The sequence below is a fragment of the Hippopotamus amphibius genome, chromosome 5, assembly GCF_030028045.1.
Source record: "Hippopotamus amphibius kiboko isolate mHipAmp2 chromosome 5, mHipAmp2.hap2, whole genome shotgun sequence".
In the NCBI taxonomy this organism is placed as follows: Eukaryota; Metazoa; Chordata; class Mammalia; order Artiodactyla; family Hippopotamidae; genus Hippopotamus; species Hippopotamus amphibius.
Genome location: NC_080190.1, coordinates 65,105,542 through 65,118,692, shown reverse-complemented (window position 1 = coordinate 65,118,692; position 13,151 = coordinate 65,105,542). Strand labels below are relative to the sequence as shown.

Genomic DNA, 13,151 nt, shown 5'->3' with positions numbered 1-13,151 from the left:
TAAAGCAGCCACAGCCTCTGTATTTGAGGAGTGATTCCAGATCCCAGTTCTGGAAAAATCCCAAGTAGTGAACAGATCAGGGCCAGGAGGAAGAGGCTTTCCTGCTGGCTGCCTGTCCTTTCTCATCTACCAGCCCCAGAAGAGATGTGAGGGTGGAGGATCCCCAGTTCAAAGCAGTTCTTTCCAATCCTATCTCTCCTGTCCCTTTCACTCACCCACTCATTCACTCAGTGCTGTGTGCTCTTGGGCAAATGACTATGTCTCTGTGCCTCAGTTTCTTCATCTGTAAAATGGGGCTGCAAATGGTACTTACCTCAGAGAGTTGTTGTGAGGATTAACTGAAGTGATACATATAAAGTGCTTAACCCCATACCTGGCACATAAAAGGACTCTGCCAATGTTAGCTGATCCACCCCTTCTAATGTCACTGGGTTTCAATCTCAAGATATCGCCCATCCCCTCAAACTCCACATGATTCCACATGCCCTTTGGCTCACCCTTGGGGTGGTCAGGATTTTCCACCAGGAATCAGATTGGCTGAAAGGGGAGATCTTGGAAAGAGAGATCACTGACATTTGCGTTGCAGTTTCTATATATATATATATTTTAAAAATTCAGTTCTACATCCCCTTATAAAATTATCATTTTTCTCCATTTTGGAGTTCACGATGAAGGAAGCATCAGAGTAACAGGGTCACACAGCAGGCAAGGGGCAGAGCCCAAATTTACACCCACGAAGCCAAAAATGGCTTCCCTACGCCCCATTGTCACTGAGGGCGAACATCCTAGGCCCTGGGTGCTACAGGAGGTTCAGAGGCGTCTAGTCAAACAGATCTGCCCAAGGTCGTACCGACGAGTGGGCTAACAGGATGACCCAAATCCACGCCCAAGTCCACATAGCTGTAAGCCCCTGCTTAACAAGGACTTGAGTGTTTGAGATTTTCTCATGTAAGGGGCTTTTTTGGGGAAAGGACCCCACCCCCCCCACCTCGCCTTGTAAAAGGCATAGTAGTACAGACCAGGGAGCCAAAAACGACAGTGCTGAGTTTCATCAGAGGAGGAAGCTGACACAGCCAAACTAAAGGAAAGCGCCAAGATACATTTCCTTAGTTTCTGGAAACAAAAATTGGGCAGACTCCGCTTCCAGCTACAATCCAGAGGCCAGGTTTTGCAACGCTCCGGGCCCAGCGTTTCGAAAGGACCCCCCCTGAAGGGCCCCCAGCTCCGCCGAGGCCGCGCCCAAGTGGCGGTCGTCACCCCCCTTGAAAGGCCCTCCGCCGGCTCCGCCCCTGCCCGCCCAGGCCCCGCCCCGGCCGCGCGCGGTCCCCTTCAGCTGGCCGACTCACTAGGGCGAGCGGGTGGCAGCGCTCGGCATTGTGGCAGGCGGCTCGGGCCGGCGAGGGCGCCGGAGTCGCGGGCAGCGGCCGGGCGCAGGGAGGCGCGCGCGGGGGCTCGGACGGCGCGGCGTCGGCCGCTGCGAGCGCCGCTGAGCGCTCTCGCCTTCCGTCGCGCAACTTCGAAGCCAGGACGCGGGAGCCCGGGGAGCGCTCAGCCCCGGAGCCTGAGGAGCGCAGAGAGGGGCGCGCCTGAGCCTGGCCGGAGTGCGGGCGCCGGGCACCCATCGCGCTCCGAGCGCCGGGCAGCCCTCTGCGAAGCGTGGCTGCCTCTGCCCCCACGGAGGGCACGGGCTGGCGCGGCCGGGCACCGGGGAAGACGGCGAGGAGGAGGCGGCGGCGGCGGAGACGGCGACGGCGAGGCTGGGGCCAGGGAGAGAGCCCCGGGGGAGAGGCGCCCGAGCCGGGCCGCGGGAGCATGTGGGCCCGGAGCGGAGCGCGGGGCGCGCTGCTGCTGGCGCTGCTGCTCTGCTGGGACCTGAGGCTGAGCCGAGCAGGTAGGGAGCGATTGGGCATGGGGGAGGGGAGCCAGGGGACCCCGGCACCTCACTCTGCCCCGAAGTTGAGGTGGGCCATCGCGCCGTCGGTGCGCACAGGGAAGGCGACAAGGGCGCCCAAGTTAGAAGGTAGATTTTTCTGCCCCACCAAAGTGGGCGATGGCGCAGCCATCTCGCGGGGTGGAGGGGGTGCAGGCGCTCCGGCTCTCGCCTGGAAGGGAGGGATTGCTTCTTTTCCCTGGAATGGTGTCCGATTCGGCGTCTGCCCTTCCCGGAGGACCGGCCTCCAGAGGACCCCTAGTTCCGCGCGCGCCTGGCGGCAGCGCCGAAACAACACAGTCGCTGCACAGGCCAGCTGTGCGCTCGCTTGCCGTTTGCCGGCAACTTCCTAGTCCAGGTCCCGGCTCGCCCAGACTCCTAACGTGGCACCGACCCGAATCCGCAGACGGGAAGGAGGGAGCGAGAAACCTGGGGAGCACGGGAAGCGCGGGTCCGCCCCTCCAGCCAAATGAGGCCGGCTTGCAAGGGTTTGATTGTCGAAGTGGATAGATCTGAGTCTTGCACGTACAGCTTTCCGTGAGATCTTGGGATCCGCTGGTCTGAAAGAATTTGTTTTTTCTGGGTGTTGCTGTTGTGTGTTGGGGGGGGGGGGGGAGTACGTAGTGATCCAGCCGCGTTTCCTTTTAAATGAATCACTGACATTCTCCCCTTATGGGAGGCCGACAAGGTGCGCTCTCCAGGCTCCTACTCTGGACCCAGTAAGATGCCTTAAGGAAGTCGGTGGGCTCCTAAAATAAAGTCCCTATACTGCCTCTCTCGCCGTGGATGTGTACATGTCTCGTTGGTCTGTAGCTGGGCCGGGCGTAGCTGACTGGGCTGCGTCTTCCTGGGGAGCGCGTGGACGCACGGGAGCCAATCCACCTCCCTCCCTCCCTCCACAACGCAAGCACCGGGTTTCAGAGGTAGGATGAAGGTGGGCCTAAACCTGCATTGCCTCTTCGGAGTTGAGGCCGAGAATGGGGCAGGAAAACTGGTGCAGAAAGTGGACAGATGACGCAGCCCTCCCTCCTCCCCACCTTCCGCTGAGTTGTTGACGTCCGCCGCCCTCCTCCCCAGACCCCACCTTCCCACGCCCGCCCCCTCCCCGCCACTCATCTTATAGTCCGAGATTCCTTACTCTCGAACTACTGATTCTCACGGCCCAGGAGTGAAGACTTGGTTTTAGCACAGCCCCACTTTTTTTTTTTTTGCCAGCCCTGTGTTGTAAAGTTACGACACAATCATTTGATCCACGTTAATTATGATTTGGGCAGACTCTGGTATTTAAAGCAGTGTTTTGAAGTTGGAAGGTAATGATGGGGGAGGGGCAGGCTGCTGAATGACGAACTGTTTTAAAGAGTGTAGTTGGGTGTGGGAGATACTGGGCTCGGGTGTTGGTTCCTGGTTTGGGGGTGTTTGAGGGGAGGTGATTGAAGGGTTGGCCGAAGTCTCTGTAAATGGCACATGGGCAGGATTGGGTCTTCGGAAGCTGTGTTTGGACCAGCAGGGCAACGGTATCAGGAATAAATACTGGGCGGGGGGGGGGGGGGCGGGGGGAGGGGGCGCTGGGTAGGCAGGAGAAAGACAAGACTGGTTGGCTTAGAGTTCTCCAGAGCTACAGAGTAGGCACCGCTGGGGAGGCTGGGGGTGGCCTGCCTTGCCTGCTTAACAAAGCATCCAGTCCCCACCTTCCCCAGAAGAAACCCCAGGCCCAGGGCTTTGATGGATTTGGGCACGATCGGTGCCCAGCCAGAAATGGCCTCTAATACTGGGCTTTGATTTCTCACTAGCTAGCAGAACTGCCGTTGGAATCATGCTCATTACTTAGCACAGCAGGGGTTGCCTGCCCACCAGCCTGGAGAGGGGCCAACTGATGGGGTTCGCCTGCTGCCTTCCCTTTGCCCTTAGAAACCTGCCTTCAGGAGAGAGAACATGCCCCTTCCTCCTACACAGCCCTTGTACTCTAACGCCACAGGAACGGAACATTTTTCAGAATGTTCTTTAGGTCTTCCCAGTGATTCCTCATGAACTCCACTGCACAGATGGGGAAAATGAAGACCAGGATGTTGCCTTTCCTCAAATCTTGCCTTCAGATGACCACAGATCGCAGATTTGTATCCAGGGCTCCTGTCCAGTAGCTGGGCTGATTCAAGCCACTTTGGACGACTCCTTGTGGTCCCATCCATGGAGGGGGCTCTTTCTTGGAGTGTCCAAGCTCTCCTCAAGGGGCAGGCACCTCTCTCTCCTTTCCCCTATCCCCATTCCCAGTGAATATGGGAATGAGTTCCCTTTCCAGCACTGAGAATTTTCTTTTAAGCCATAAAGTTTGATGGCAGAGAAATCAAACCCAGAACCATAAGCCCCAGACTCTTAGAAGGAGATGTCAGCAAGTGACTGGCCAGGAGAGGCCACTTCAAAAGCCCAGATTGGCCCTGGGAGTCTCCTACCACCCACCCCTCAGCCTTTCCTGGAGCTTTTAATGAGCCTTTCCTTGGCCCCTGGCTGGGATGGTTGAGAAGGAACCAAGGTGTCATGATAACATTTCTTTTTAAGGTACAGTTAAAATCGGAGCTTTCCTAGTGTCTCTGCTGTGTGTGTATGTGTGGTGGTGGTGGCCTGTCCTTGTCTTCCTCTACTCTATACCAAATGCCCATTTCACTTAAATAAATGGAAAATCAAGAGTGTCTTAATGGGTTTTTTCATTAAAGTGAAAGTACCACCGCAGGGGAGGAATTACTTACGTAATTTCTCTCACCCACCCCACAAACTGGGAATTCCATAGGACAAAACAATTCCCCTCTCTCCCAATCCACTTATTTAACTGCTGAAGCTTTGGGACAGGCCCTGACTTGCCCAGGACTACACGGGGACTCAGGGATAGAGCTGAGATTTGAACTCAGCCCTCATAAACCTCATTCTAGTCTTGGCTCCTTTATTCCCCTTGGGCTATAGACTGGCAGCATGGGTCTGGGATTGAGATTCTGAAATCAAGGCCCAGCTAAGGCAGGCAGTTAAAGATGAAGTCTGTTTGGTAGCTCAGTTAGACTGAGACTTGCTGGGGGATGGTGGAAAGAAGTTTGGAACAGGGACCTGGGGGAGGTGGAACAGGGCTGGGCCAAAGGTCAAGGTGAGACCCTCAGACCAGGCAAGTGCCCAAGGGTAGCTTCACCTTCCTTCACCGGAAGGGTAGCCTTCCAACACTGATCCTCTCAGCAAAAGCCCCCACTTGCCACAGGTGAGATAAATCACAAGCCAGGCTCCCTTGGGCTGCAGGGCTCCATGTTAGCATTTTAGAGCTCTGTATCCATTTGTATAGTTGGGGGCAAAATAGGTTTTTCCATTTTTATTTTGAAGCTTTGGGGGCTCATCTCCTGCACCCGCTTTGTTGTTGAGTTTTTCCTGCAGTGAGGTACTATGACCTGTTCCTGGCTGTCAGACCAGGCCATCAGGTCTGCCTACCACTTCCCCTTCCCTTTTACCAACAGTGTCTTCTAAGGAGGGCCTGGCTGCCCAGGACTTTGGGGATGAGGCTGGAGGTGAGGTGGATTTCTTACGTTCCAAGTGCTTGGTTAGTGATTCCCCATGGCCCATTCTGGAGCCTCCTCCCAGGCCTGCTGGCCAAACATAGGGTCATTTGAACCTTATCGCTGGGATTGGAGGAGCGAGGAGGCAACTTGGAGCCCCCTGAGGCCTGGAGGAAAGGGAGAAGAGGCAGGGGTCATAGGGTGGGATTTAGGGGTTGCCCTCATGGGGCTGGGGAGTAGAGAGCAACTGCTGTCTAGGCAGGATATCCCCCCGGGAGGGGGCGGGGCGGGGGGGGGGAGGGGAGCTGCATTGAGGCCAGAGCTGATGATTCTGGCCTCCTCCTCATCCTCCCCAGTTTCCTAAACAGCTTACACAAATGGAATCATTAAAGCTGTGAAGGCAAAATGAAACCAAACAAGTATGTTCTGTGCTTTTCTGTTTCTTTCCCTTTTTAAAGGAAAATTTAGAATACCGTGATTAGAATAATATGAGGAAGAGTAGCCTCAGGAGGGTGGAGGGAATGTGCGCTCTCCATCCTTTAGATTTGCTACTGAAGTTGGGGCTGGGGCACCGCCTCCCGCCCCGGATTTGGGCCTGCGCTCAGCCGGGTGCCAACGGACCCTGGGGAGTGTCTCCCCGACCCGACCCGGTGCTTTCTGGTGAGTCTCAGCCAGGTGAGCCCCACTCCCCCACCCTCAGGGCTTTTTGGGAGAAGCCTGGCTCTTCGCTGGGATTTGGGCGGGCAGTTGGATTGCGATGGTTTCGAACTCGGGCCGCACCGCCCCAGCCGCTGCGCACCCCCAGGCCAGGCGAGGCCCGGCCACAGGTCCCCGCGGCGCCCTTTTCTCTCCGATCCTCGGCTTCGGCGAGGCTAATGGTATCGAAAACATTTGCTGAAGTGCTGGCATAAATCAGCCGCCTCCCCGCTCCCCCCCACCGCTGTTGTCTCCTCTTCCTTCTCTCCCAAAGCCTTGAGTTGCTGGAAGCTCCCGAGTTTACCCTTGCAGACAAAGCGGCCTGGTTAGCGTCTCCGCATGGGGGGCTAATTCAGCGCTAGGGTACCTGGGGGTTGCCGCACCTCGGCACCTCCCGCTCCTCCTTTCCTTCCTATCCTGAGCCGTCCTGCTTCCCCTTGGCCGTCTGGCCACCACCCCCCCTCCCCTGCCGAGCTCCATCAGTCTACAGGAGCCGGAGCTCTCTGGCCAAGATTAGGGAGTGAGCTCGCCGAGCCTCCCTCCTTCTCACCTCCCAGAACAGGCTGCCCCCACTGCTTCACAACTTCGCTGCTGCGCGGCTGTTTTCTCGAGGAAGGCAGGCTGTGGGTGTGAGAGTGTGCAGGGAGGAGGGGGTGGGGTGGGGGTGAGAATGTGTATGGAGGAGGTGAGCAGGGCAGAAGTGTGCGGTGGCAGGTGAGGAGAGATGTGGTGCTTCATTGGGTGCTGGGCGTGTGTGGAGGTGAAGTGTGCAGGAGGAATGGGTGTGTGTGTTGAGTTGTACCTTTTGCATGGAGGATGTGCAGTGTAGATGGCTGTGTGTGTTTGGGTGGAGGGGTGTGAGATGTGCATATGGGTGCAGCTGTGGTGTGTTTGTGTGTAAATAGGTATGTGTTGTGTGGAAATGGTGAGTCACCACCAGGCTTGGGAAGCTCCTCTTTTAAATTCTTAGGGATGCCTGTTTGAGGTGGGACCCAGGTGAGCAGGATTTGGTCCATTTGGCCTGAATGCCAGGTTGTGGAGTTGGAAGGGAGGAAGCTGGCTTCCCCCACTGAAGGCAGGTGGGACAGATTGGCCACAGGCAAGCCCTAAAGCCAGCCTAGGAGCTTTCGTGACTACCCCCAGGAGGAAAGGGGTCCAAGTCCTGGGGTTTCCTGCAGTCACCTCCCAGCTTCCCTAGAAGAGTGGCAGGGCCTGTGGTTTGACGATCTGCTGGGTCAGATTCATGCTTCAGCCCTCCAGGGGGAGTGGGGTGTCCTCTGGAATTTGCTGGAGAAGAGGCAAGCAGAGCTTGGATGAGTGGCATCCCTCGTGGAGAGCAACATGGGCAGGCACGGCTGGGCCCGGGACCCTCCTTGGATACAGTTAAAAGAGGACACATGTACACACAGACAGACACACACGCTGTTCCTCATTTCCTGGGTCATAAAGGGCTCCCCTGCTTTCCCAGTTCCTCTCCCATCCTTAATGCTAGGGTAAGGTGTGCTGTTGTGAACCAGAGAGACCTATAGGAAAATCACAGCCCCACCGATATACATATTGTTTTAGATTATAAAACCCTCTTATATGTAAGACCTCAGTTTGTCTTGTAAGAACCCCAGTGGGGAGATGGGTGCCACTTAGGAAGCCCACCTCAGACCTGGGTCAGAGCCAGAGCAGCTCTGGCCCCAGCCCTCAAGGTGGATACTGTGTGTAAGGGATGCTGATGTCCACTTCGAAAAAATGGTAAATGACATTCTGAGAGCCTCTGTATGTAGCAAATGAGGGCAACGACACTATAGCTGACCTTTGAACAACTTGGGGATTCGGGGCACTGACTCCCCAGCAGTTAAAAATCCTCTGTCTGCTACCTCAGCCTCAAAAAAAGAAATTGATAAGTGACTCACCCAAGGGCAGGAAACTGAAATGGTTTGGATAGAATCAGCACTCAAGCCCTAGTTCTTTTGATTCCACATATCTCTAATTGAACATAAACGCATCCCCACATTTAATTAATTTAAAGGTCTGTAGAATGAAAATACAGGTACTATGTTTATTGAAAAAAAAAATCCGCCTATAAGTGGACCCACACAGTTCAAGTCCATAGAGGAGAGCCTTGGTGCTTCCTGGAGCCAGTGATGTAAGCCAGACCTTGACTCTTTTTTTGAATCTTTCTAAGAGCATTTCTGAAGAGGAGACCGGATGGGGGCAGGGGTGCTGGCCCGAGACTTCTCCCACTCTCAGGAAGTTGGCCCTGTCAGCATCTGCAAGACCGCCATCTTGCATGGACACCAATCCTTGATGAGCCAACCTTCAGGTGTATTCCCATCCTGGCCCTCCCAGGTTCAACTGAAGGGGTGTGCATTGGGGACCGCCCCCTCTCAGCTACCTCTGGCGCTGGAATAAGATTTTGTATTCTTTGATTTGCTCTCTGTGATTCTTGAAGATGGAGTGAGCCCAGAAAACACTTTTTGAGCAATGGTAGGAATTATGTAGGGCATGGAGGCATGGGCAGGTATACTTCTTTGCCTTCTGCCAGGCCCCCACCAAAGAACACAGAGTGGGTAAGAAGGGAAGCACGGAATCCTCAGCCCAGCTACTCCCATGAGCCGGTTGGAGGGGGCAAGCTTGCTTGTCATCACCTCCAGGAACCCCCAGCCCCTCCACTTACCCCTCCTCACAGAGGCCCCTCCCTAGGGCCTCAGATTTGGGCACATGGTGTGGCCAGCTGGGATTCTGAGGAGGTTAACATAGCCACCCAGCTTTGCCACTTACTAACTATGGCCTTGGGCAGCTCACCTAACTGTGCTCTGCCTCAGTTTCCTCATCTGTAAAATAGGGATGATAATAATATTGTCCTCATAGGGTTGTTTTGAGGATCACATGACCTGGTATATGATAAAGCACTTAGTACAGGGCCTGGGACACAGTGAGCTCAGGGAGTGCTCAGGCACAGCTTCCTCAGGAGAGAGCCCTGCAATGACAGAGACGTCTGTCCTCCAGGGGAGTGGGGGGAAGAGAAAGCAGGGAGGCTCAGGGCCTGGAGGCCCAGCAGCTCCTGGCCTGAGAGTTAGGAGACTCTGGTTTTTGCTCTTTCTCTGCTATGTGACCTTAGGCAAGTGCCTTTCCCTCTCTGGGTCCCATCTGTAAATTTGGGATGGGGGAAAGGTGGAAGGATGATCCTTAGGGGCTCTGGGGTTTTTGTCTGGTTCCATCTGAAGAGGCCCCAGCAACCAACAAGAGACAGAGGTAACCAAAGCCCAGAACCACTGTGTTTACAGAGGCCCCTCTGGAAAGTCAATATATCGACTAGAATGCCCTTGTGAGCATTATGTGGCCCTGGGTCTCTCTCTCCCCAAAGCTATAAATCACCCTCTGGGACCTCGGTCCCTTCTTCCTATTTCATACGCATCTCTTGCCTCACAGACCGAGAGCCCCAGGTGCCAAGCAGGGCCCGGGAGGCAGAGAAGGACCCCATCACCAAAGACAACCTGGGCATGTGAGCAAAGAGACACTTGCTCCCCCTACCCTGTCACCCCCACCAAGCCTCAAATGAGCCCTGTGGAGGGTGTGGTAGGAACACACTGTCCAGACCTGGCCATCCCATTCACTCTTTCGTTTCTCAGGGGTGGAGGGTCGCTGAGCTCAGGGGTGGGGAATGAGGACTCCTGTCCCCACATCAGGTATTGGAACACAGCCAGCCCTAAAACTTTGTACACATGGACATTCATTCAGTCTGAGCATGTACTGGGCTCTGGGGTCAGAGGTGGGCAAAGTACTGGCCTGGCCCTTGAATTGATTTGTGTCTCTTCTTAAAGCACGAGTGACATGCCAGGCCTGTGATGCTAGGAGTGTGTGATGGGGCAACAGAGAGGAGCTCTTTCGAGGAATCTGGCGTGGTGCTTAGAGGGCAGGCTGTGCAGTCAGACCACTTGGGTTCAAATCCTGGCTATTCCAGCATCTGGCTGTGTGCCCTAAAGCAAGTTGCCTACGCTCTCTGAGCTTTAGTGTCTTCATTTTAAAGGGGGAGTGGTCATAGCACCAATCTCGTCAGATCCTTGTGGGGATGAAGAGATATAGTGTATGAAAGTGCTTTGCACATCCTCAAGCACTCAGTGATGCTCACTGCCCTCCTCCTCCCCCTCCTTGTTATCGGTGCCAGGTATTGGGTGGTAACAACAGGAAATCCTTCAGCTGTTGAGAGAAGACTCGTGTGGGCCTGGGTGGTTGATCAGGGAAAGCTTCCTGGAGGAGGGGAGGATGGTGCTTGACTGGCCTTGGAAGGATGAGCAGAGCTTGGGTGAACAGGAAGGGCGTTCTCGGTAGGGGGTGTATATGCGAAGGTGTGGGGTGGGAATGTCTGACGCATCCACCCAGGAAATGGATTCTGAATTCAGTCATCTGATCATCTGGTAAAACAAGACTTCTGGAGCCAGGGGTCCTTCCTTAGTGGAAAGAGCCAAGGCTTTGGAATTAAAAGGATTTGAGTCTTACTAAGTGCCCGGGCCAGGTGGATCAACCTCTATGTACTCCAGTGTCCCCATCTGTGGGGTGGGGTGACCCCACTGCCTTCACCGAATGGTGATGTTACGTGAGATAGACATGCAGTCCTGGCACAGAGTGGGTTCCACTGATTCCCCTTGGCTTCCCTCCTGCCTGCCTCTCCCCTGCCCCAGTCTGGCTGCCCCCTTGGCTGGGCCTGGGCCCTGCTTCTTTCCCTGTACATCTCTGGGCAGGAAAGCAGGGGGACAGAGAGTTCCTGGTGACAGCTTCCTGGCTGACCAGAGAGCCAGGGAGAGGGGCAAGAGGAAGGAGGCTGCCTTTTCTGGTCCCTGTTGCCCACCTGGGCCTGGTGGATATCAGGAGGCATCCCCAAGGTCTGGGAGGAACATCTGCTGAGATCACCCAGGAGCCTGCAACCCCCAGAGGCCCTGAGTGGCGTCTAGAGGCATTACTGGCGTCAGGAGACAGAGCCGAAGGCAAGCAGCTCTGTAATGCTATCAGAGGCGCCTGCCTGCCCAGCCTGGGCCTGGGCACCCATGAAGGATGCAGAGCTTACAAGAAGTTGAGTCAGGATTCCAGGAACACTGTTCCTGGCCCCCTCCCCCATCCCACCTTTGGTCATTCTGTGACACAGCAGGACAGAGTGAGACTCAGAGACAGAGTGAGGAGTGACCTGGGATGGGGTGGGGTATATCTTACGGGGCAGCTTCCCACCCTTCTCTTTCCTTGTCACCCAAGCCAGGGCCCCGGGGACAAGGAGGCAGGGTCAGTAGGTGGAGGCAGGATGGGGTTGAAACAACTAGATGACAGGAGAGCAACTGTGACACTCGGTGCTTAGGGAGACTGAGTCTGATTTGTCTGATTTTGCTTACTCGCATGTCCCTGGCGCCGAGCACAGTCCCAGGCACATGGAGAGTGCTTGATAAACACTTGTAGAACAGATGAATGAGGAACTCACACAGGCCTTCCTCAGCCAAAAGGTTGCTGTCACTCACTCCCTACCACGCCTTGGACTTGCTGCTGCAGATGTATAACCAAAGAATTAGAAGATTCTCATTATTTTGCTTACAGCCCCTGCCCCTCCCCTGCTTTGCCTACCTCTCTCCCTCATTCTCTCCTGCTTTCCATCTTTGATCACTTACTACGCACGGGATGCCATGAATGTCAGAGCCAAGTCTTCAGTGGTCAGAGCCCCTAGATAGGAAAGAATTTACTCACTAAATCCAGTGGAGCCACAGAGAATTAATCAAGGACTGCAGTGAAGTGCCCTCTGCCCCTTTGTGTGGAGAAAGCAGACTAGCAGACGCTGGGCTGGTAAACTGTACTTATCTGCAAGGTAGCCTCCACAAGGCACATCTGGCTGGTCTAGGCCCTTTAAGGATGTGTGTTTCCTATTTGCAGTCCCAAGCGCATTGATCACTCCCCTCCACCTTGCCTTCTAGTGGCTCAGTAGAATGTCCATTGCAGGGACACTGGCCCTGAAGTCTGGGGAAGGTATATCTGAGAGTTCATGGGCAGAGTCTGACTGAAGTCCTCAGCCCTCCAGAGCAACTGTCAGCAGCGTCTTGGCAGGAGCTGGGTTTGATGCAGGGGAGCAGTTTTGGCTGCAGAGTCTGGCTAAGCCAGGCTTCCCCTGGCACTGCTTCTAGTGTTAACATTCAGGAAGCATCCCTGGGAGATTAAACACCCCCCCAGGCCCTTAGCGAGGCAGCAGTAGTCCTGACCCCACTGCCACCCTCACAGCTGGGCACCCGCTGGCCCTTGCCAGGAGCCCTTAACACAGGCTGATCTGGAACTCCTGCCTGGCAGCCCAAGATTGCCAAAGCTGATGGGTACAGCAACCCCTGCTGCAAATCTGATCTGGCCCCATATTTTCCTGCTGGTGCACCCCACTCTGTACAAACACACACATACAGAAAGAGCCCTGAGCTGAGGAGTGGGAAATCTGGATTCTAATCCTAGCCATGCAGCTAATGTGCTGTGTGGCATTGAGCTAGTCCCTCTCCTTCTCTGGGCTTCAGTGTCCTCACCTCTCCAGTGGAAGAGGGTCTGCCCTAGAATCAGTAAACTGGGTTCAAGTCCTGGCTCTGACACTAACCGTGATTCCCCTAGCCTGCGTTGCCTCACTGTGAAACAGGGTCCTGATTGGTTGTTGGGGAGATGAAACGAGATGAGGCATGGTCAGTAAAGGTCAGCTCTCTTTTCTTTCTACTTGGGAGGAAATCAATCTGCAAATCACTGGTTACACCCCTCCTTTCTTTCCAATGTTCCCCTCTTGACATGGGGAGTATTAGGCATAAGGTTCAGGATGGCCCACAGGGTGACTTGGTGAGCTGCCTAGGGAGAAGCCTGCATTGTTATATGCATTTGGAAAGAGCACTGGACTAGGAGTCTGGAATCTTCAGCCCTAAGGCCAACTCTGTCTTTGTGTGACAGGCAAATCACTCACCCTCTCTAAGCTTCAGTTTACCCATCAGCAAAAGGAATAAAAGAAACCGAGC

At 54.9% G+C, this 13,151-nt stretch overlaps 1 protein-coding gene across 3 annotated transcripts in view; it reads left to right on the top strand.

Moving 5' to 3' along the window:
- The first annotated feature begins 1,322 nt into the window (after positions 1–1,322).
- The window catches only part of UNC5B (unc-5 netrin receptor B), an 87,259-nt gene continuing 75,430 nt past the window's right edge, over positions 1,323–13,151 (top strand). For all 3 annotated transcript variants that reach the window (XR_009053682.1, XM_057734491.1, XM_057734492.1), the window contains exon 1: positions 1,323–1,891. Coding sequence is in view for 1 of the 3 variants with exons in the window: in XM_057734491.1 (XP_057590474.1) it covers positions 1,813–1,891 (79 nt within the window). In the remaining 2 variants the exon portion in view is untranslated. The remainder of the gene's footprint in view (positions 1,892–13,151) is intronic.